This window comes from Malurus melanocephalus, unplaced genomic scaffold (assembly GCF_030028575.1).
Source record: "Malurus melanocephalus ecotype Western Australia unplaced genomic scaffold, MMel_1.1 scaffold_541, whole genome shotgun sequence".
NCBI classification, from domain to species: domain Eukaryota; kingdom Metazoa; phylum Chordata; class Aves; order Passeriformes; family Maluridae; genus Malurus; species Malurus melanocephalus.
In genome coordinates this window covers 15032-35291 of record NW_026623773.1, presented here as the reverse complement: position 1 = coordinate 35291, position 20260 = coordinate 15032, and the positions used below count along the sequence as shown (strand labels likewise).

Here is a 20260-nt window from a genome sequence, read left to right as displayed (position 1 = left end):
CCCACATCACCCCCTCCCCAAAATCAGCCGGGCCGCCAGCGCCCCCCGGGGCTGGAGGGTTCGGGGATGGGGGGTCCCCGTTCTCCCCCGTGCGGGGCTCCGCGGGGTGACAGACGGACAGACGGACACACCGCAGACACTCCCCGCGACTGCAGCTCCAGCGGGTGCTGCAGGGGGGGCTGACACCCCCCTCCAGGGCTGGTTTGCCTTCCATAGGTAAAGCAGACATCCCGCACCCTCCCTCCCCCAAAAACTCGCTGAGAGAGCTCCTCGGGATGTTTTGACCCCTCAGCTGTGCCCAGCTCCCCCCGGGGGTACCCGACCCCGCTCCTGCAGGCAGGGGAACAGAGCAGCCTCGCCCCATGGCATTTTGGGGCGAGCGAGGGACCCCAGTCCTCCAACGAGAGCCGTGATGGGCACAACCCTCTCTTCCTCGGAGCCCGGGCCAGGTCAGCCCCTTCCCGGCACTTCATGGGGTAAATCCGCCCCAGCCCAGGTCCTCCCCAGCCCCGCCACCATCGCAGTGCGAGGCATTTGCACACCCGCCCCAAAAGCGAATTGCCCCGGTCGCCACCCCAGTCCCTAGCGCTGCCCCACAGCAGCCCCACATGCCCAGCTCTCCGGTAGCCCAGCGGCACTGACACCACAGCTGGCCCCCACTGTGCCCCACGTGTGTGTGACAAAGCTCTGGGTGCTCTCAGATGCCCTGGGGGGGTTTGGCTCAGGCTCATGGGGGAGGCAGGCTCAMCCCAGTCCGTGATAGTGTTTTCCCTGCAGGGACACAAAAATCTTGGGAATCTTCAGCACTGACAGCCAGCCAGACCCCGGCTGGACATCCCTGCCAGCGAGCAGGGGACAGCGAGCTCAGGTGTGACACCCAGCTGTCCTTTTGCTCCGGTCAATGCACACCACGGCATCGGGAAATGAGGATTCTGGAAGCTCCTCGCCCTAGACCCCGAATGCAGTTTGAGACAYGAGCCAGACTCGATGCAAAACCGCTCTCTGCCCCTTTCCAGACCCTTCCCTGCCACCCCCACTGGGCTTGCCAAGGAAACGCAGCTCAGAGACACTCCAGGAGCCTTTTGCTTTGCCATGTAGAGGACTTTATTGGTCAAGAGCATGTGACACGGGTTTGCCCTTCCTTTGGGAATCCCCCGATTCCCTTGGGAGTCGGATCYCGGCCGAGTCTGTGCCAGCAGTGCGTGTCCCATCCTTCGGTATTCCTGCAGCCCAGCCCTGCCGTGCGGGACTCTGCTCCTTGCACATCGCACCAGCTGCTGGGGTGGATCACCTGCAGAACTGATCTTTTCAGCAGGATCACCTGCAAACCAGGTCTTTTCTAGGTGGATCACCTGCAGAACTGATCTCTCCAGTGGATCACCTGCAGAACCGGATCTTTTTCATGTTAATCACCTGCAGAACCAGATCTGTTCCCGGTGGATCACCTGCAGAACCGAGTCTTTCAAACACTCCCCAATGCACGGGGAGGAAAAATCCCTTCTCAAATTCACGGAATTCCTCCGCCATAGCCCTGTCTCTCAGCCCAGCTCAGGATTCTCTTTTTAACCGCGCTCTCATCCGCTGCATCCAGCGGCACAACCTCCCCCACGCCCCTCCTCAGCCCTCTATGTCAAAATTTGGGTTCACTCCCCTGTGGGTGTGTCAGCCTTTGGTGCGGGAGTAGCTGCACAAGGACCGCGCCCCCTCCTCCTCCTCCTCCTCCTCCTCCTCCTCCTCCTCCTCCTCCTCCTCCTCCTCCTCCTCCGCTGTTTGTGCCCTGCTGGGCAGGAAAAAAGGCTGCCAGAAGCAGAGAAATAATAAAAACCGGCACAGACAAAGCCAGGATATTCTGTTTCAGAGCAATGACCAAAGAGGAGAGGAGGATAAAACGAATAAACTCCGGTTATTGATCCTTTTTGCTTTGAATTAATGCAGCTCTGCTCCCCCAGCCTGTCCCAGCCTTCCTCCTCGGCTGAAGGGCTCCGTTCTGGAGTTCCCATCCYTTCTCCCAGGGTTGKTTKGTTCAGATCTCCCTCCTCCTGCTGCCTCACCCACCCCAAGGCTTCACCCCCCAAATATCTGCACAGCCTGATCAGAGCRCCCCATGTATCCATTGCTGCCATCCCTCAGTCCACAGCTTTCCAGCATTTCTCTTATTGCTCCTTTCCTTTAAATTCCCTCCTAGGGAGATCCAAATTCCCAGTGACACCTCCTCACTAAAAACCTGTGGATGTAAAAAAATCCTGCACACACCAGCAATTTCAAACATGAAGGAAGAAGCAGAGTAACCTTAACATTTTCCTCATTTCCTGGGTGACCTTGGGCAATTTAGTCTCATTCAAGGGTCTCAATTGACTTTTAAAAAATCTCAATAAGATGCAAATTTCGCCTCATCTGCAAAATATTTTGGAATGTGCTGAGTGACAGCACTGAGTCGAGGTTCTGCTACCACGATCAGGCGCTTTCTGAAAACGGTGTTTTCACAGCCTGGAAAATATCAGGAGATCTGTCTAGGATTGATAAAGAGGGATGAAATGCGCTGGGATGAGTAATCCTTCACCTCGCAGGGGATGTAGGAGTCTGTGGGTGCCGTCGGGAACGTGGCTGGAATGAGCAATCAGCTGGATGATCCCAGCTTTTCATGCTCCAGGGAACAAAAAAACCCAAATTACCTGAGCACCTTGAACTCAGGCGTGCTCAGTGTCTCACCCTGAGTTTTCTGCATCCTAGGATAAATATTTCAGGGAATGACTCCCAAACATTTTGAATGGGCCTTTTTTCCTTTTTTTTTTTTTTTAATTTTTTWTTTTTTTCCTGTTTCTCTAGAAAGTAGAAAAAGCCTGAAAATGCTACCCCCTAATGGCACAACCGGGCATGGGGTGCTGGCCTTGGAAACGCTGATCCCGATTTTATCCACAGGGAAGGAAGGGAATGGGAATTCTGTGGTTTCTGCCAGCAAGATGTGCCCCTGGGGGGAGGAAGCCTTGTACAAACCCCCTGAGAGCAAAACGTTCCCCAGGAATGGGAGGAGGAACAAAAATAAAGACATTTTTGGGATTCAGCTGAACTCCAGCCCAGAGGTTCCAGCTCAAGAATCTCAGATGTGGGAGATGCTTTGAGTTTGGGATCAGCTCCCTCCCCYCAGGGCTCAGGCAGGCCCTGGAGAAGGTGGTGGGTAATTGGTGCCTTGGACCCGAAAATACAACTGGAGTGAGGAGAAAGGAAAAAATAATACTTTAATTTAAAAGGGCAGAAAGTCACCAAAAGGCTTTTAGGATTTTCAAACTCCTCTGGGGTTGTAAAGAGGGTTTGGAGGTCTCTGGGATACATCTGAAGGGAAGAGTTGCTCAGTTGGTCTCCCTGGCAGATTCCAGTTCCTGATGGGTGTGGTGGAGCAAATCCTGCAGGGATACCTTGGAAGCTGGGGCAGACACTGGTCCACACTGATCCCCAAATCCTGCCCTTCAAACCTTCCCTTGCACCCTGCTCAGAAATCTCCATTTCCTGTTTGTTTGGGATATCTCAAAAACATAACAAAAATCCTACTCCTTGGTGTCACCCAGAACCCCAAACCCCACAGAAACCCCACTGCAAGCCAAGGGAAGCTCCCTTGCCCCAAACCCTGCTAATCCTACATTGTGTGAGCTCAGGCACGAGCATCTCCTTCCCCAGCTCCAGCCTGACCTGGGAGTTTTTGGGGAGTTTTGCCTTTCCAAACCAAAGCTCAGGGGGCTCATCCCAGAAAAGATGGAAAAAGAAAAGAAGAATCAGGTACTGAAATGGACCCTGCAAAGTTCTCTACAGCACCCAAGAGTTTCTGGAGAGCCCTTGGTGGTGTGTGACACCAGCAGACCCCAATGAAGGAGGAGCACAGTGGATTTCTGCCCCTGGAAGGAAACRAGGGGGATTCTCCAGCTCTCCAAAGAAATGAGGAGTTCTTTCCTCGTGTCCCAACAGCTCTTGGGTTTTTCTGCTCAGTGCAAGTCTTGGAAGCACCAGCTTCCAGTTAGTTCCACAATTATTATGATGATGATTAATTTTGTTTTGTACAGGTGCTCCAGCAGGGTGTGGACAGGTGACAGACTCCTGGCTCCAAGCCAACGCTGCTGATTCCCAGGGCTGCCTGAGGGAGCACCAGAAACCCCTCCTGGGAGTGGATTTAGGGTTCAATCAGGGTTCAAAGCACAGGGAGCCATTCCCAGCACATGAAASAGTCTGGGTTGGAAGGGACTTTTAAATGTCCACGAGTCCAACCCATCTGGGGCATCTTCAGCTTGTCCAGAGCCACATCCAACCTGACCCGGAGCGTTTCCAGGGATGGAGCATCCACAGCTTCTCTGGGCAAACTGTGCCAGGTTTCACAAGAGAAAACTGCTGCCATCCCTCAGTTTCAGGACGTTTCAGGAGAAACATCTCTCTGTTAAAAATCTGGAAGGAATCAATCGCTGCTGGGTGGGTTTGACCCTCAACTCCACAGTTTTGCTGCCTGTTGGACTCTGGGAACTGCCCTCTCATGCTGGATCCACACCACCAATTTCCAAACAGCTCCCTACTCAAACCAAACATCTGTTGGGAAAAAACAACCCCCCAGACACGGACAATTTCTGGCAAAATCCCGATTTGGGATCCAGTTTCTCCCGGGCTGTCACTCCTGGAGGTGGGCAGGCCCTTGGAGCCGGCGCTCCGGCGTCTCCTGTTCAGCAGGCACACCCCACACACCATCTGGGAATTGCTCAGGGTTTTTGTTTGTTTGTTTGATTTTTTTTTTTTTTGCTAAGTTTTTATTTTAATTCAAGGACTTTGCTTCATACAAAATGGAATTGTAGAAACAACTGCAGAATTCAAAGTTTGGCTGATAAATATTACTCAGGCAGCAAACTAGGCAATCACAGAACCTTTTTTTTTCTCAATTTTTTTCCCCCTTCTTTTTTTTTGGGTAAAGTTCCGCTTGTGTTGCATGGTCGGAACTTCAATCAGTTATTTTTTTCCCACGCCGTTTTTTTTAAATATAAAGTTTCGCAACAAACCCCCAGATTTATATCAAATATAATTAAAAATTAACAACTGATGAATACATTGTATCAAAAAAGTACGAAGATAAACATTTTCCATGCACATACTTTTTTTTTTTATAGATATGTATATATGTATATATATTACATGCAAACATTACTTATTCAAAGTACAGCCACTACGAGACTGGTTCTGGATGCAGAAAACTGATCGGTGCAATTCAAGTTTGGCAACTCACTATGAGGATTCTTGGAGAGATGGAGAGACAGCAGAGAGGCTGTAAAAAAATGGGAGAGGGGGATGGATAATTGTGGTCAGGCTCGTCTGTCACTGTCATCGACCCCTACGAGGTGGGTGGAGGATTTGGACAATGTGAGATTCTTCTTCGTGTTCTGCCTAAGAATTGGGGTGACCCAAGGCTGTGTTAGTGCAGGGCTGAAGGGGTTGGGAGGGAAAATGGGGGAGGAAAGGGGGACAAGACAGAATCTTTCTGTACAGAAAGACACCTCTGTTACTTTCCGGTGTGGGTACGGTGTTTGCATGCATGGACAGAAAGGYGGTGGTGTCCCTTCCCCTCAACTTCCTGCAGTAAAATGGGAACATTCCCGTGAAAATTTCAAATAAAGCGTTTGTGCCTTCGTTTCAGGAAAATGTATAAAACGTTTGGTCACACTCGTGCTGAAGCCTGAAACGGGAATTTCCAGCAGACAAAGCTGCGGGATGGATGGATGGAGGGAGGGAGGGATGGATGGATGGATGGATGGATGGATGGATGGATGGATGGATGGATGGATGGATGGATGGATGGAGGGATGGAGGGATGGATGGAGGGATGGAGGGAGGGATGGAGTGAGGGATGGAGAGAGGGATGGAGAAATGAAGGACTTTCTGAGTGGTGTTTGTGTGGGGGTGTGTCCGAACGTGTCATCTGGTTGCATAGCCCTCCTCTGCTTGGGGACACCGGGAATGCCGGCCACAACCCCTGGCTATGGCCACAACCCCCGGCTATGGATGGCCGTGACCCTCGGCCACCGCGCCACCTTCATTGCGAGTGCACACACACACAGAGACAGAGATACAGACAGGAGCTCTCCTTCAGCGGAATCCAGGGATGAGATCGGCCGGAGATTTGCTACTGAACAGAAGGAAACTAAAACAAAACACGGCTGGGAACRGAACCGGGGTGAGTTTCCTCCAGGGAACAGCTACAGGAGATGTGAGGAACCACCCTAGAGCAGACTGCTCCTGCCCGAGGCTGAAAGACTCTGCTGAGAGCACGAGAGAGCTCCTGAGCGTTTTGGTGGCATTTGATCCCCTCCAACCGCCCCAGGGACAGCACAGATCACCAGGATCCAGCRGGATTTCCACCCTGCCCCACGCCACCGCTTCCCCTGAAGAAGTTTCACAGGTCTGGGGCTCGGTAGATCCTCTACAAAAATTCACCTCTCCAACCCTGCCCTCTTTCCTAGCAGCGTTTTTAGGGATGCACTTGGCACCTCCCACCCTTCCTCCTTCCACCTTTCAAGCTCTCCCCGTCCTGGGGCCGCCCTGAGCCCCAAACTGGCCCTACAAGGGCTCAGCAGCACTCGGGCACGGGGTGCTGCCCACGCTTGGCTCCCGGCCGCCCTCCCCGCCAGCACAGCGCATCCGCCCCTTGGCCAGGCTCACAGTGCAGGAATCCACACGGGCACAAAAGAAAGAAACCAGCCAACGCAAGAGTCGTTGCAAAGAACGCAGAAATCTCATCCCTGAGAATCAGAGTTAGAGGTTTGGAGTATTATTATTATTATAATTATCATTATAATCATTATCATCTTTTTTTTTTTTTTTTTTTTTTTTTAACCTTCTCTTATCAGGCAATAAAAACAGCTCGCTCCAACTGCCCTCCACACCAGTGATGCACCACGGAGCGTGGCCAGAGCTCCTCAACCTGACTGTGGGAGATGCTGCTTCTCCTGCAGGAGCATCCCTGCAGATGCTGCCCTTTCCCACCTGCATTTCCTCCACTGGGCAACGAGACAAGGCCGGCTTTGTTTGCTGCAATCACTCCCCACCCACCAATAAAAGTATATATATATTTATATATTTATATGTTWAAAAAAAATTAAAAGTAAGAATAACAAAAGGCCAACAAAACCCAAACCAACCCCAAAGCTCGTTTGCCTTCCCCACTGGAAGCTCCCAGTGTGGAGGGCCATGTCCAGGGTGTGGTGGCCCCTGGGACCCTCCTGGTGGCTCCTCCAGCTCAGCCCCTGCCCCCTCTGCCCTCCCCACGCTCGCCCAAGCTCTGATGCCTCGAAGCAAGAGGTTGCATCGTCACTGTGAAAGATTTCAAAGGTTAGGCACTTAGTAGTGAACAACTGGAGCATTCGGTAGAAACGGTGGGACCTGGAATGACAATTGGACTAATTCTCTACATAAAGAGGAATTTTTTTCTTTTTTTTTAGTTTTTTTTTTTTTTACTGTACAATTTACAAAAATGCACACAATGAAAAGTTAAAGTTCTATCTAATAGCTTGATATAAAACCAATAACATTTCTTCTTCTCACCCCTACGCTTTTTTTTTTTCCTGTTTTCTTTGTTTGGGTGGGGGGGTTTGTGGACTTTTTCTTTTTTGAAGTTTTTTTTTTTGCTAAATCAAGCTTATATTGTAAACAAGACAAAACAGTGAGGGCGTGTTGCAGTCAACAGGAGAGAGGGATGGATTGAAAAGTCTCAGCAGCAAGGAAACAGTCCTTACAAAGGAGCTCTCTTGTGGCTTTACCRTGTGTCAGTGTGAAGGACCCGACGTGGTGAGTGACATTAGAGACCCCCAGGGCAGCGGTGTCACAGCCGGGTCAGCTCAGGGGGGCGAGGGTGGCACCAGCTCTGCCCTAAAGGATTGCAGTGGCTGAACATCAAGTCCCAAAGGACTGTCCTTTGTTCTGGGCTGTGTTCTCCTCTCCCAGTTTCTYGGGTGCATCTCTTCCTTCTCGGTGCTCAACGACACCAACGCGGGGGCGAGCGTTGTTCGTGCGAGTCCTTCCGCTACCCCCGGCTCCCACCCTGGCTGTAGGCGGGGAATTGTGATGGGAAATTAATTAAGAAGTAGCCCAAYGAAACTGCGCTGATCTCGAGAAGGACCCACAGTTCTGCTTTTCCACCGTGGAAGGCGAGGATCGCTCTTCTCGTGGCCGGGTTGGCGCCTGGTGCGTGTCTTGGGACTGGACAAGGCCGTGGGGAGGGGGCAGAGAGGGGTGTGCTCCTCCTGCTGCCTTCCCCAGAAGGAGGGAGCCTTCTTCCTCTGTCTGTCTAGYGCAAACAAAATAAACAAACCCAAACCAAAAAGGAAAAACTAAAGAACAACAGAGGAGAGAGAGGCTGCAGGGGCATCTCCGGCCCCGGGCGCCGAGCAGTTCTCGGGGCTGCCCCGCCGGCTGTCTCCGGCCCCGGGCCCCCCGTGGGAGCTCCCAGCCCTCCAGATGATAAAACTCATCCTTATTAAGCGCACAGGCCTCGCAGGGTTCCACCGAGCCGCTAGCACCAGTCATCCTCGTCGGCTTCGTGGTAGTAACTGCGTCCTCGGGCGCTGGGGCCCGCGTTGAGCCCCAGCGTGTAGTGGTAACCRTTGGGCACGCGGCGGATTTGGTGCGACTGCGAGGTCAGCGAGGAGACGTAGGAAGTCCTCGAGGAGCGGCCCGAGTTGGTGGCCACGGCCTCCTCGAAGGTGAGCGTGTCCTCGGGCGCGGCGCGCTGCGGGCTGTCGGCGGCGTGCTGGCCCAGGTAGGGGTCGGAGCCGATGCGGGACACGGCGGGCGGGGGCGGCTGCTGCTCCCCCCGCAGCAGCGCGTTGTGCTCGGACAGCCCGCGGCTCAGGCGGCCCGGGGAGAAGGCGGGGGCTTGGCAAGTGGTGAAGTGCACGGGCGAGGAGTTAGCGGTCTTGTAAGTGATGCTGGGGCGGGGGGTCAGTGGAGTCTGTGGGAGCTGCCTCCGACCCCGGCAGGGGGTACTAGCACCAGATGTCGACAGCAAGGGGCTCCCATTAACTGAACCACTGCCCTACATCAAAATTGGAACAGAGCAAATCGAAAAATAAAAAAAGGGCAACGCCGGACAAACACAAAGGCAGGCAGGTATCAAACAGAAGGAGAAGCAACAGAAGGCGGAGACGAGTCACAAGAGGAAAGAAAAGCAAAAACAAAAAAAAAAAAAGAGAGAGTTTAGACAAGCACAGTCGGGGGGGAAGGCTCTCGAGAGATAATTCAACACGAGATGTGGAGAGTGGAGAGTTGGAGTCTGGGAGCAGTAGGAACAGAGAGGGGCAGAGCATCGGTAGGACGCAAACGGGCACACGGCTCCGACAGAGGGGACACTGCCCAGGGGAGGCACCCACAGCATACAGGGCTCAACATGCGCCTTACCTGGCCTGGGAGCAGCTCAGAAACCTGAGTTATTGGGGTTTTTTTACAAATTATTGTCATTTTGTTATGATTTAGCCTTGGGGTGAGTTTGTGCAGAGCTTCACCCCACAGTTGTGAGTGCTGGGTTTGTGGGTTGGAAGGAGAGGAGCTTTAACGTCCCCTCCAAACCAAACCATTCTGGGGTTCTATAACTCCATTTCTGTGGTCAAAATTGGATTATTATCATGGGTTATCATTATTATGGATTATTATTATTATTATTATTATTATTATTATTATTATTATGGATCTGGGGGGCTGGTTTTTTGCAGGTTGGCAATGAAATGCCTTTGGATTAAATACCCATTTTCTGAAAAAAAAAACAACCAAAAGCTTTTTTGGACAGACTTTAACAAGTCCCTTCGACAGAAATGTGTTCACCTTCTCCTCTTTAATATTACATATTTGGGTTTTGAGTGAGGGAAGGGTCTGGCAGCTTCCTGGGTTCCTAATAATGCCACATGAGAGTGAACTAAGCTGCAATAATTTACACAAAAGCCACAAGTGAGAGGAACAGGCCCCTGTTTCCCATTGTCATTTCTGTTGACATTCTCCCAAAAGCAGGACATGAGTGCACTGAACAATCCCTCAACCTTTTCTGACCTAACATTTTGAGAGGAGGCTTTTAATTTTTAAATTATTTTTTTTTTTAATTTTCCTTCCCACCAACCCATGAGGCTGCTGCTTTTCAGGATGTCAATAAATGCTTGTTCTGCCCTGCCTGGCTTTCCCAGCAACATTCCAACATCCAGGGGAAGCTGCCCAGCTTTTCCCAAGGGCCTGAGCACCTCACAATTACGAAAATAAGGAGAAATAAATKTTAGCCTGGAGAAAAGGAGGCTCAGAGGGGACCTTTTTGGTTTCTACAGCTCTTTGACAAGAGGGCGGAGCCAGGTGGGGGTCAGGGCTCTGCTCCCAAGGAACAAGGGACAGGATGAGAGGAGATGGCCTCAAGKTWTGTCAGGTTGGRCACCAGGAGGAATTTCTTTACTGAAAAGGTGATTGGTCATTGGAATGGAGTGCCCAGGGAGGTTTGGAGTCCTCATCCCTGGAGGTGCCCAAGCAAYGCCTGGAGGTAGCACTCAGTGCTCTGAGCTGGTGACAAAGTGGGGATTGCGCACAGGTTGGACTTGGAGAAATTCTCCAAACTTGGTGTGAAACCCCAAGCAGGACCTCAACGGCTTTACCTGCACCAGCCTGGCCCTCCTTCCCCATTCCATATCYTCYAGTTTTAGCAAAACATGGAAAAKGTGCCCAAATCCGCAGCAGAGCTGCTGAGGGCTGTTGCCCCACCCTGCCTCTCCTCACCTGTCTGTGTGGGCCGTGCTCCGGGCCCCCGTTGGGGGAGGTGGGTCTGCTCTGGTCAGYGGATTTGGGCTGGGCACGGTCCCGGCTGCCGTAGCGGTCACACGAGTAGAAGCGCTGCTTTTCAGACGATGAGGACGAGTGCTGCTTCCTCTCCTGGGAGCGGCCACGCTCCTGCTTCTTGTCCTTGGAGGAGGACTCTGCAGACTGGGCTACTGCGAGGAGAACRCCGGGGAGAGGGGATCACCAATGTGTGTGGGGCAGGGAGATCCTTCCATGTGGGCAGGACCCCAAATCCCACCCGAAAGGAGGAGGACAAGGGACGTGCAACTCCTCCCTGCCCTCCCAGGGACAAATCAGAGTCACAGAGTCACAGGRTCACARAGTCACAGRGTCAATCACACAATCACAGAATCACCAGAGTTGGAAGAGMCCTTCAAGATCTTCCAGTCCRACCCAYGCCCCAACACCTCAACTCACCCACAGCACCCAGCCCCACATCCAATCTTTGTTAAACACATCCWGGGATGGTGACTCCACCCCCTCCCTGGGCAGACCATYCCAGTGCTTTATCACTCTTTCTGTAAAGAACTTTTTTCTAATATSCARCCCCAAATCCCCGCTGGCAAAGCACTCACCAGCCTGTCCATCGGCCATGTGATGGGCGGCCCTGTCCAAGGATTTCTGCTTCTTCTCTTTCCGCCGGTGGCAGCGGTGGTGGTGGTGGTGGTGGCCCTGCTCYGGTGGCATCCTCTCCARGGAGTACTCGTAGAGGTGCATGGCRTGAGGGCGCTGCGGGGCCAGCGTGGAGACCGAGCGCTTCATGGGGCTCGTGTCCGGGATGGGCTGCGGGGGACAGGGAGGGACACGGAGCGGGGTGAGGGACGGCGCCGGGCCCCGCTCGGCCGCCTGGTGCCCAGCACGGGAGGGGTTAAACAGCGAGAGGAATGGGCAAGGAGAGGGGACACCGGAGCGGGGTGAGGGACGGCGCCGGGCCCCGCTCGGCCGCCTGGTGCCCAGCACGGGAGGGGTTAAACAGCGAGAGGAATGGGCAAGGAGGGGAAGGAGAGAAAGGGTTATTTGGAGATAACTGGAATGGGCAGGAGGATTCGTGGGAATGCAGATTGACAGTGGAATTTGGGGAGCGGATGGGATTTCCAGGGGAGCGGAAGCACAGCAGCAGCGCACAGCACACCCGGCAGGGAGCTCGGCGGGGACACGGGGCACAGCRGCAGCCAAGAGCCTCACAAAGGGAATCCTCCACCACCAGAGGCACCCACAGCTGCTCCGGGGCCTGCACCCCAAAGCAGCTCCAAGGAGGAAAGCAGGGAGAGCAGCTGAGCACCCCACAGAGAAGCAGAAAAATCAGGGATCAAGCGAGGTATGGGCCAAGCCACAGGGAATTCCTCCTGTCTCCCCGCAGCTGAAGACATCTTCCATCAAACATTGAAACCTCTCTGTCACTCCCTGAAGCCCTTGTGCCTGGGATAAGCAGGACAATGTGTGCATCCTGCAATCCTACCAGGACATCTCCACAGAGCAACACTCGTGTTTGCTGTCACTGCTTATAAAACATTTGTGCCCCAAAATCCAGGCTCTGAGAGCAGCAACAGCACTGTTGGGCCATTCCCCTGGGCTAGTGGCAGTTCCAAACCCTGCTCTGGAAGTTCAAGACCCTGCTCCCTTCCCTTTAAGTTCAAAACCTTACGAAGGTTCTGCAGAACCTGCAGGACAGCTCCTGTCACTGCCTCTGCCCCCCCTGTGCCCAAGGACAAACATCAGAAAACGAGGACAATTCCCACATTTCCTTCTCTGCTGGCCTCAGTGTGGAGACAGCTCCTTGTCCATCCTCTGGATGCTTCCCTGGGTCTGTCACTGCATCCCAGCCATGTGCCAGAGGAGAGATCTCAGCCTGRGAACATCCAGGGAAGTTCAGGATGTTCCTGAGTCCCTCAGCCTCACACTTGTCTGAATTCCCAACCCAATAAGAGYCTCCAACAGCAGCCCTCACAGAACATTTACTCTGCTCACTGTAACCTTTCCTAAGAGCTCTGTATTATTTTTCCTGTCTGYTCTCTTCTGTTTGCTCATCCCGAAATCCCCATCTCTGCTGCCCCATGATATTTACCCAAGGCAAARGCAGCTGTTTCACAGCTCTGCTCATTATTTGGAGTGGAAAAAACACCTTCCCTCTCACCCAGGGTGGGTTATCCTGGATATAAAGGCACAACTAACTTGGGCAGTTTCCTGCATTTTGATGCTTCCCACTGTAAGGCACTTGGGGTATTTGAGCTGGAACGTTTATCAGGCACAAAGCTGGGATGAGGGAGCCCAGCACAGCCTGTGGTGTGTCYCTGGAAGCACCAATTCCATCAGCAGGACCACGCTGGGCTGCTTTGTCACCTCTTGTGGCCCTCGTTTGCATGGGCAAGGAATTGTACTCAGGACCTTCACGTCTGTCCTCCTTGCTCTGAGCTGAACCTGCAGCTGGGGGGCTGTAAACTGCACTGTGTGATGGGCAAAAATACGGAAAGTGAAAGTATTTCCCACCAAAAATCCATCCAGGTTTTCAAAATCCATCCAGGAGCTGCCAGGAAGAAAGCAACAGAAAACTCCCAACAAAAAAAAAAAAAAAACGTGTAGGGAAAAAATGTAGATAAAAAAAAAAAAAAAAACAAAAAAAAAAAAAAAAAAAAAAAACGTCGGGAAGATTGACAAGAAATGAAAATTTCTTTTTGGGATTTGGTCCTGCTTCCATGCTTATTCCAGGGACAGGAGTCCCACTGACACAAATCAGTGGCAGAGCAATGAATCCCTTTTCCATAAATCCTGGCAATGCTCTCCTTACAGGAGGCACAAGCTCCCAAAAAAAGCCTCGGGAGGTGGCACTGCACCCCTGCTGAGAGCTCCTGATCACTGCTTCATCACCAACCCGACTGCTTTCATTGCTGAGCTAAATCCTGCTAAAATCCCCGAACAAACAAGGCATGAAAATAAACAAACCAAAAGCAGCAAAGCACCCACCCAAGCCCTGCTCCCAGAGCGAGCAATGTGCAACCACAGAGAGGGAATGGCAGAAAAGTGGGGAAAGAGAGAGACAGAGAGAGCGGCTGTGCCGGCGCGGCTCCAAATGAGAGGGGAGAAAAGTCGAGGGTTCAAGGAAAATTAATTAATTCTGAAGATGGGTTGAGGAGGATACAACYGAGTGCAAACTACATACTGCCAGGTAACTCCCAGGTGACCGTGCTTTGCTCCTCTGCAAACAATTCGGACAAGGTGAGGGACATTATTGGAAGCAGCCCCACAGTACAGCCAGTGTCAGACATCGGATGTGCAGCGGACACGATGACGACCAGGGACAGGGGTGATGAGGGCAGGACAGCAAAGAGGGAGGGTGGAAACACGGGAGSAGGGGGTTTTTAATATGTGGAACGTAAAAAGAGAGAGGCAAACAGAAAGGGAGATGTCCAGGAGTTGCAAATAAGAGTTAGAAAGAACTCAAAATGTGGGGAGGGGCAGAGCAGCATGTGAGAAGGAGGGTGAGGGCATGGAGGGGGGAGACACACACAGAAAGGACATCAGTTATTCACCCAAAGCTACAACCACTGAACAACATATCATTAAATGAGGTTAGAGCTGAGATTCCGGGCCTGATTCACAGCCAGGTGTGGCACGAGGGGCAGTGACACCCTGGGCACACAAAGCCAGTGGCAGCTGCAGACCCCGCTCTGGCAGCTCCAGACCCTACTCCCTTCCCTTTAGGTTGAAAACCTTACAAAGGTTCTGCAGAATCCCAGAGAAATGTCCTGCAGGACAGCTCCTGTCCCTGCTCCTGTCAGGGACACTTCTGGCAGTGTCTGAGTGCCACGGAGAGGAGTTCCCCAAGGAAACTCCCAGGAAGGGAAGAGGCCGCCTGTGGTCTGGGATAAAAGGACAATTTCTGCAAAGGAGAATGGCTTTGCTTTGTGCTGTTGTTGTCACTAAGCACATTGAGCAGCGCTCCTGATAATTCAGAGCATCCCAGGGCTCCCACAAAGGCTGCATTTCTGCAGCCAGGTGGGAAATCTTCCCAACAATTCCACCTGCTAGAGCAATTGCTGCCTGTGCACATCACAGGGTTTCATGTCAGCATGCAACAAATCCTTCCCATCCTGCTGCCCACGGAGAGCCATGGGAACAGACCCCAGGGCAGGCTGCTCCCTCCTGGCTGGGTGAATCAGGCCCTGGGAATGAGGCAGGACATGAGTGGTGAGATGTTGTCACACAGGAGGCAGGACAGTGGCTGGGGACAAACAGCAACGAACATGTGAAATGGCCAAAAATGATTTGTGACATCCTACGAACTAAGGAGCATCCACAAGTCAACTCTAGTTAGGAGAGCTCTTTAAAAAACAAGTTAAAATCTGCAAAGGAAATCCTCAGCACCATTTGAGCGGCCAAGGTCACAGTACAGGACAAACAGGGAGCACGCTCAGTGTCCCTGTGCAGCTGCCAGGCACAGCTCCCTGTGCTTATTCCATCCATCACAGGGAGTCATGGCATTTCTCCAGCTGTTTTTAAGGGTTGGGCACAGGAACAAGGCTTGACTGGCTGGATAGAGGGCACACAACTAATGGGAAATGTGCTTTCCAAATGGCCTTGTCCCCAGTTAGTGACACAGCCACCCATGGGTAGTCCCCAGGGAGAGACCCAGCCACAGGGACCAGCCTGGGCTGCTTTCTGCTGCAAGGAGGGAGAAACAAACTGGGGGCAGTGCTGGGACTGCACAGGAAAAGCTGTAATCCCCTTCTCAGAATCCCTGCCACGCCCTGCAGGGAATCCCTGCCACACCCTGTGGGAATCTCTGCCATTCCCGGTGGGAATCCTGGCCATACCCTATGGGGAATCCCTGCCCCGCCCTATGGGGAATCCCTGCCCCGCCCTATGGGGAATCGTGGCCATACCCTGCAGGGAATCCCGGCCACGCCCTATGGGGAATCCTGGCCACACCCTATGGGGAATCCTGGCCACACCCTATGGGGAATCCTGGCCACACCCTATGGGGAATCCTGGCCACATCCTGCGGGGAATCCCTGCCACACCCTGTGGGAAATCCCTGCCACACCCTGTGGGGAATCCCGGCCATCCCAGATGGTTTTCTGCCTCCACATATTTTAAAACCAATATTCACAACTTCCAACCCATGACAGGCAGAGGGAATCTGCTGAGCTCTGGGCCTGCTCTCAGCCTCCCAGCACCTGCAGAATCCCTCTCTCTCTCACCTGGGTTTCWGCAGCCAGGCGTGGCATGGACGCTGCCCGGCCCTGGCTCTCCAGCCCTGGCTGGGGCTCTCCGTTGGCAACCGTGGGGCTGATCTCCTTCATCTCCACCACCTGATCAAAACACAGAATGGTTTCAGTAGCAAGGAGAATCAGCTTGGAAGCCACCATCAGCTTCTTAAAGTTGGATTTCCCTGGGAGGAGATGCTGGTGTGGGAAAGGGAACAACTGAAGAGCTGTGGAGTGCCTGGTTCCTCTGTCCCAGCAAGGACAGCGGGGGGATGAGCTCTCCCAGCAGCCATGACCTGAAAAACCCCTCATCTGAGCTGGGACAATGGGATTGGGAAAGCGGGAAAAGAAAACCTGGGGTCACCCAAGATCACAGGACAGAATTCCAGGGAAAATATATCCGGGTCAGGCTGTGGGAGCTGCCAGATTTGGGGTTTCTCCACAACGCTCAAGGAAACAGGAGACAGAACAATGCCTCAAGGGGCACATCCTCTGCTAATGCAGCTCCCATGGCCTCACCTGCATTTTCTAAAAATGTTCTTAAATTTCTCAAGTTCTATCCCTGTTCTAAAATCTGCATCTCACCCTGTTTTCACCTGTTTTCTTCTAAACATTGTAAAATTTCTGAAATTCCACCACACTTCAAAAATCCCCTGCACCTCACCCTGTCTACACCTGTCTTTTCTAAACATGCTCTTAAATTTCTCAAGTTCTACCCCCTTCCAAAATCTCCTGCATCTCACCCCATCTTCACCTGTTTTTTTCCTAAAATTTCTGAAGTTCTACCACTCTTCTAAAATCTCGTGCCTCTCGCCCCATCTTCACCTGTTTTTCTCCTAAACTTTCTAAAATCCCTGGAATTCCACCACAGCTTTAAAATCTCCTGCACCTCACCCCATCTTCACCTGCTTTTTCTAAACATTTTCTKAAATTTCTGAAGTTCTACCACAGTTCTAAAACCCCCTGCACCTCACCCTGTCTACACCTATCTTTTCTAAATATTTTCTTAAATCTCTCAAGTTCTACCCCTGTTCTAAAATCTGCAYCTCACCCTGTCTTCACCTGTTTTTTAAAAATGTTTTTCTAAAATTTTTCAAGTTCTACCCCTGTTCTAAAATCTTTTCCATCTCAGTCTGTCTTCAATTGCTTTTTTAAAGTATTTTCTAAAATTTCTCAAGTCCTACTGCAGTTCTAAACTCTCCTGCATCTCACCCTGTCTTCACCTGTTTTTTAAAAATATTTTTCTATCATTTCTCAAGTCCCAGCACAGCTCAATAACCTGCACCTCCCTCTTCCCACCTCGCCCCCATTTGCTCACCCTCTCACTGGGCATCTCCTCGGAGTGGCCTCGTTCAAAAGCTGGGCTCCTGGTTTCATAAAACACGTCCTGGGTGCGCTGGGTGCCCCAAGAACTGGACTCTTTGATCCCACCCTCCGGGGGCGGCCTGTCCAGAGAAAAACAGGGGAAAAGATTCATTCTTTTGCAAAGAGATTTTGCTGAATTTGGCAAACCAAACTGAGGTTCCCTTTGGGGTTTCATTTGCGAAAATCAGTTGCAGGATGGGCACAGKGGCTGGTGAAGCTCTAAGGTCCCCTGGGTTTTTCTCCTGCAGAGCACAAAGATCCCATGAGAATAAGGGAGTCAAACCAGACAAAATTTTATTTRTTTTTAGCTAAACAAAAGTTCTGCAACCTAATTCCTGATGGACTATGAAGAGTTTTGGAGTTCAGGCCAATTATGTGTCCAGGACTAGCTGGACACCGGTCAAACACTTCAACCATGCCAAAGACCCTTCACCAAGTGTTGAGTCTGGTGTTGGTTTCTCATCAGGATTATTTGGGGTGTTTAAACCTCATCTGCCTATCACTAAAAACCCACAGCACTCGTGGCCCAGAGGAAAATCACCTGGAGAGCAGGAAATGGAGAACTRATTCAGGATCCTGTCACTAGGACTGTTTGGAAAGCTCTCCAYGTAGGGATTATTATCCCAAAAAGACAGACTGTGTTGTGACAAATCCCAAGGAACTCTTGCCGTTACCCAGTGCCACAGGGGATGACTTTGATCCCAAGGATTTTTGGACTCCCAAGAACTCATTGTGATGGTTGGTGGGGTTGGCTTGGTTGTTTTGTGACAGTCCCAAATTCCTGTGAGCAAACTCACAATGGGGAGCTCTCCAGGGAGATTCAAGAGACCGTTAAGGAAACACAGGAATGCAAACACCACCAGCACAGGGATAAGGACATGGAGGAGTTCTGGCAGCCACCACTGGGAATTGTCCCCACCATAGCATGAAGGGGCTGCTGGCCTGGGTGTCACCAGAGCCACTGGAGCAGCAGGGCTCGATGGGGTTGGTCCCCAAATGGGGTGGCTCTGCAGGGAGGTGGGGTACTCACAGGGCTCCCCCATTGTTGAGGGAGGCAGAGCTCTTCTGGCGCAGGAAGGCCTTGGCGTTGCTGAAGGCTGCGGGCTGGGTCTGCTCCAGAGTGGCCTTCAGCGGGTGGAACAGGGACACTGGGCCAGGCTGTGAGCACAAGGGAAGGGTGTCAGAGCAGGGAGGGGCTGCAGGGATTGTCCCAGCCYGTAAAAACTCCACTGTTCCACCCCGGGACACCAGGGCAGCGGAAAGGACACCCCAGCCTGGGCACAGCTGAGAGAGGCTCTGAGGGACACCTGGCACAAGGCAAATCCTGCTGCAATTCCCTCAGAACATTCCCCCAAATCCTGCTGCAATTCCCTCTGAACATTCTCCGAATTCTGCTGTGATTCCCTCTGAACATTCTCCAAATCCTGCTGCGATTCCCTCTGAACATTCCCCCAAATCCTGCTGCAATCCCCCTTCCCTGGGAACACTTTCCCAGTCACCAGCGCACAGCATGGCATTCCCACAGGGATGTGGCCAGAGAGGCCATGCAATTCCCATGGCTCATTGTGCCATCCCATCCATGTGTGGGACAGATCTCTACCCCATGCTGGGCCAGCAGAAGATCATCCTAAAATCTTTTCTGGATCTTTTAAGAGACCGGCTGGATGCTCATCCTAAAAACAGTAGGACTTTGTCCCACTGGAAACAATTGGACTTTCAATCCCAAGCTGTTGTGTGAGGATATTTTTGAGAAWTTTTTTCTAGAATTTGTAAAAAACTTCAAATCTATCAGAATGAAAATGATTTGGATAAATTCCTATTTTCWAAAATAACTTAAACATTTTAGAGCTAAACTATGAGCAGCTTTGGTTCAAAAGAAACCTTTTGGTGTCCTTCAGTCCTTAGGCCACTTTTAGATACAGGATTTAGACTTTCAAAGATCAGTTGCCATTTTTTGGAAAAGATTTTTCTGGATCTTCTGGAAAAGGCAACTGCAACGATTTTTAAAATTTTTTTGGGGAGAGACTTTCAGGAAAGGTTTCCATTTTTGAGCCAGCATTTCCAAACCCTGCCTGGAGGAGCAGCCAGACCTTCTGGATGAATCCTGCTGGTGATTCTSGTTAAAGCTGGGAGGGTGGAATGACCCCGTTTGTACCTGGCACAGGCCCCCGGGGGGCTGGACTTGCTCCCTGCTGTTCTTATTCTGCTTGTAGAAGTCAAATATCATCAGGGCTGCGTAGACCTTCCCCACAGTCATCTCATCAGCTGCCAGAGGATGGGCAAAAACACAGCAGAGACGTTCCACGGATGAGGAGAACATGGCAGAGATGTCCCCAGGATGAGGAAAACACAGCAGAGATGTTCCAAGGACAGAGAGAACACAGCAGAGACATTCCAAGGATGAGGAGAACATAGCAGACATTCCAAAGGGGGAGAGGAATGCGGCAGAGATGTCCCCAGGAGGAGGAGAACACAGCAGAGACATTCCAAGGACGAGGAGAACACAGCACAGACGTTCCATGGATGAGGAAAACAAGGCAGAGACATTCCAAGGATGAGGAGAACATGGCAGAGATGTTCAAGGATGAGGAGAACAGGGCAGAGACATTTCCAGAATGAGGAAAACACAGCAGAGACATTCCAAGGATGGAGAGAACACGGCAGAGGCATTCCATGGATGAGGAGAACACGGCAGAGACATTCCATGGATGAGGAGAACACGGCAGAGACATTCCATGGATGAGGAGAACATGGCAGAGACATTCCATGGATGAGGAGAACATGGCAGAGATGTTCCATGGATGAGGAGAACACGGCAGAGATGTTCCATGGATGAGGAGAGAAAAAGAAGAAGAAATAACAGCAAATGG

The 20260-nt window shown here is 51.8% G+C and overlaps 1 protein-coding gene across 1 annotated transcript in view; it reads right to left on the bottom strand.

The window, feature by feature from the left end:
• Positions 1 to 7074: 7074 nt before the first annotated feature.
• Positions 7075 to 20260, bottom strand: part of LOC130582941 (voltage-dependent N-type calcium channel subunit alpha-1B-like) — a 24453-nt gene continuing 11267 nt past the window's right edge. Inside the window, exons 4-10 of the mRNA XM_057381930.1 lie at positions 19546 to 19655; positions 18421 to 18548; positions 17344 to 17470; positions 16020 to 16130; positions 11397 to 11604; positions 10762 to 10973; positions 7075 to 9052 (exon numbers count right to left, since the gene is read on the bottom strand). Coding sequence (XP_057237913.1) covers positions 8531 to 9052; positions 10762 to 10973; positions 11397 to 11604; positions 16020 to 16130; positions 17344 to 17470; positions 18421 to 18548; positions 19546 to 19655 — 1418 coding nt within the window. The 3' untranslated portion in view covers positions 7075 to 8530. The remainder of the gene's footprint in view (positions 9053 to 10761; positions 10974 to 11396; positions 11605 to 16019; positions 16131 to 17343; positions 17471 to 18420; positions 18549 to 19545; positions 19656 to 20260) is intronic.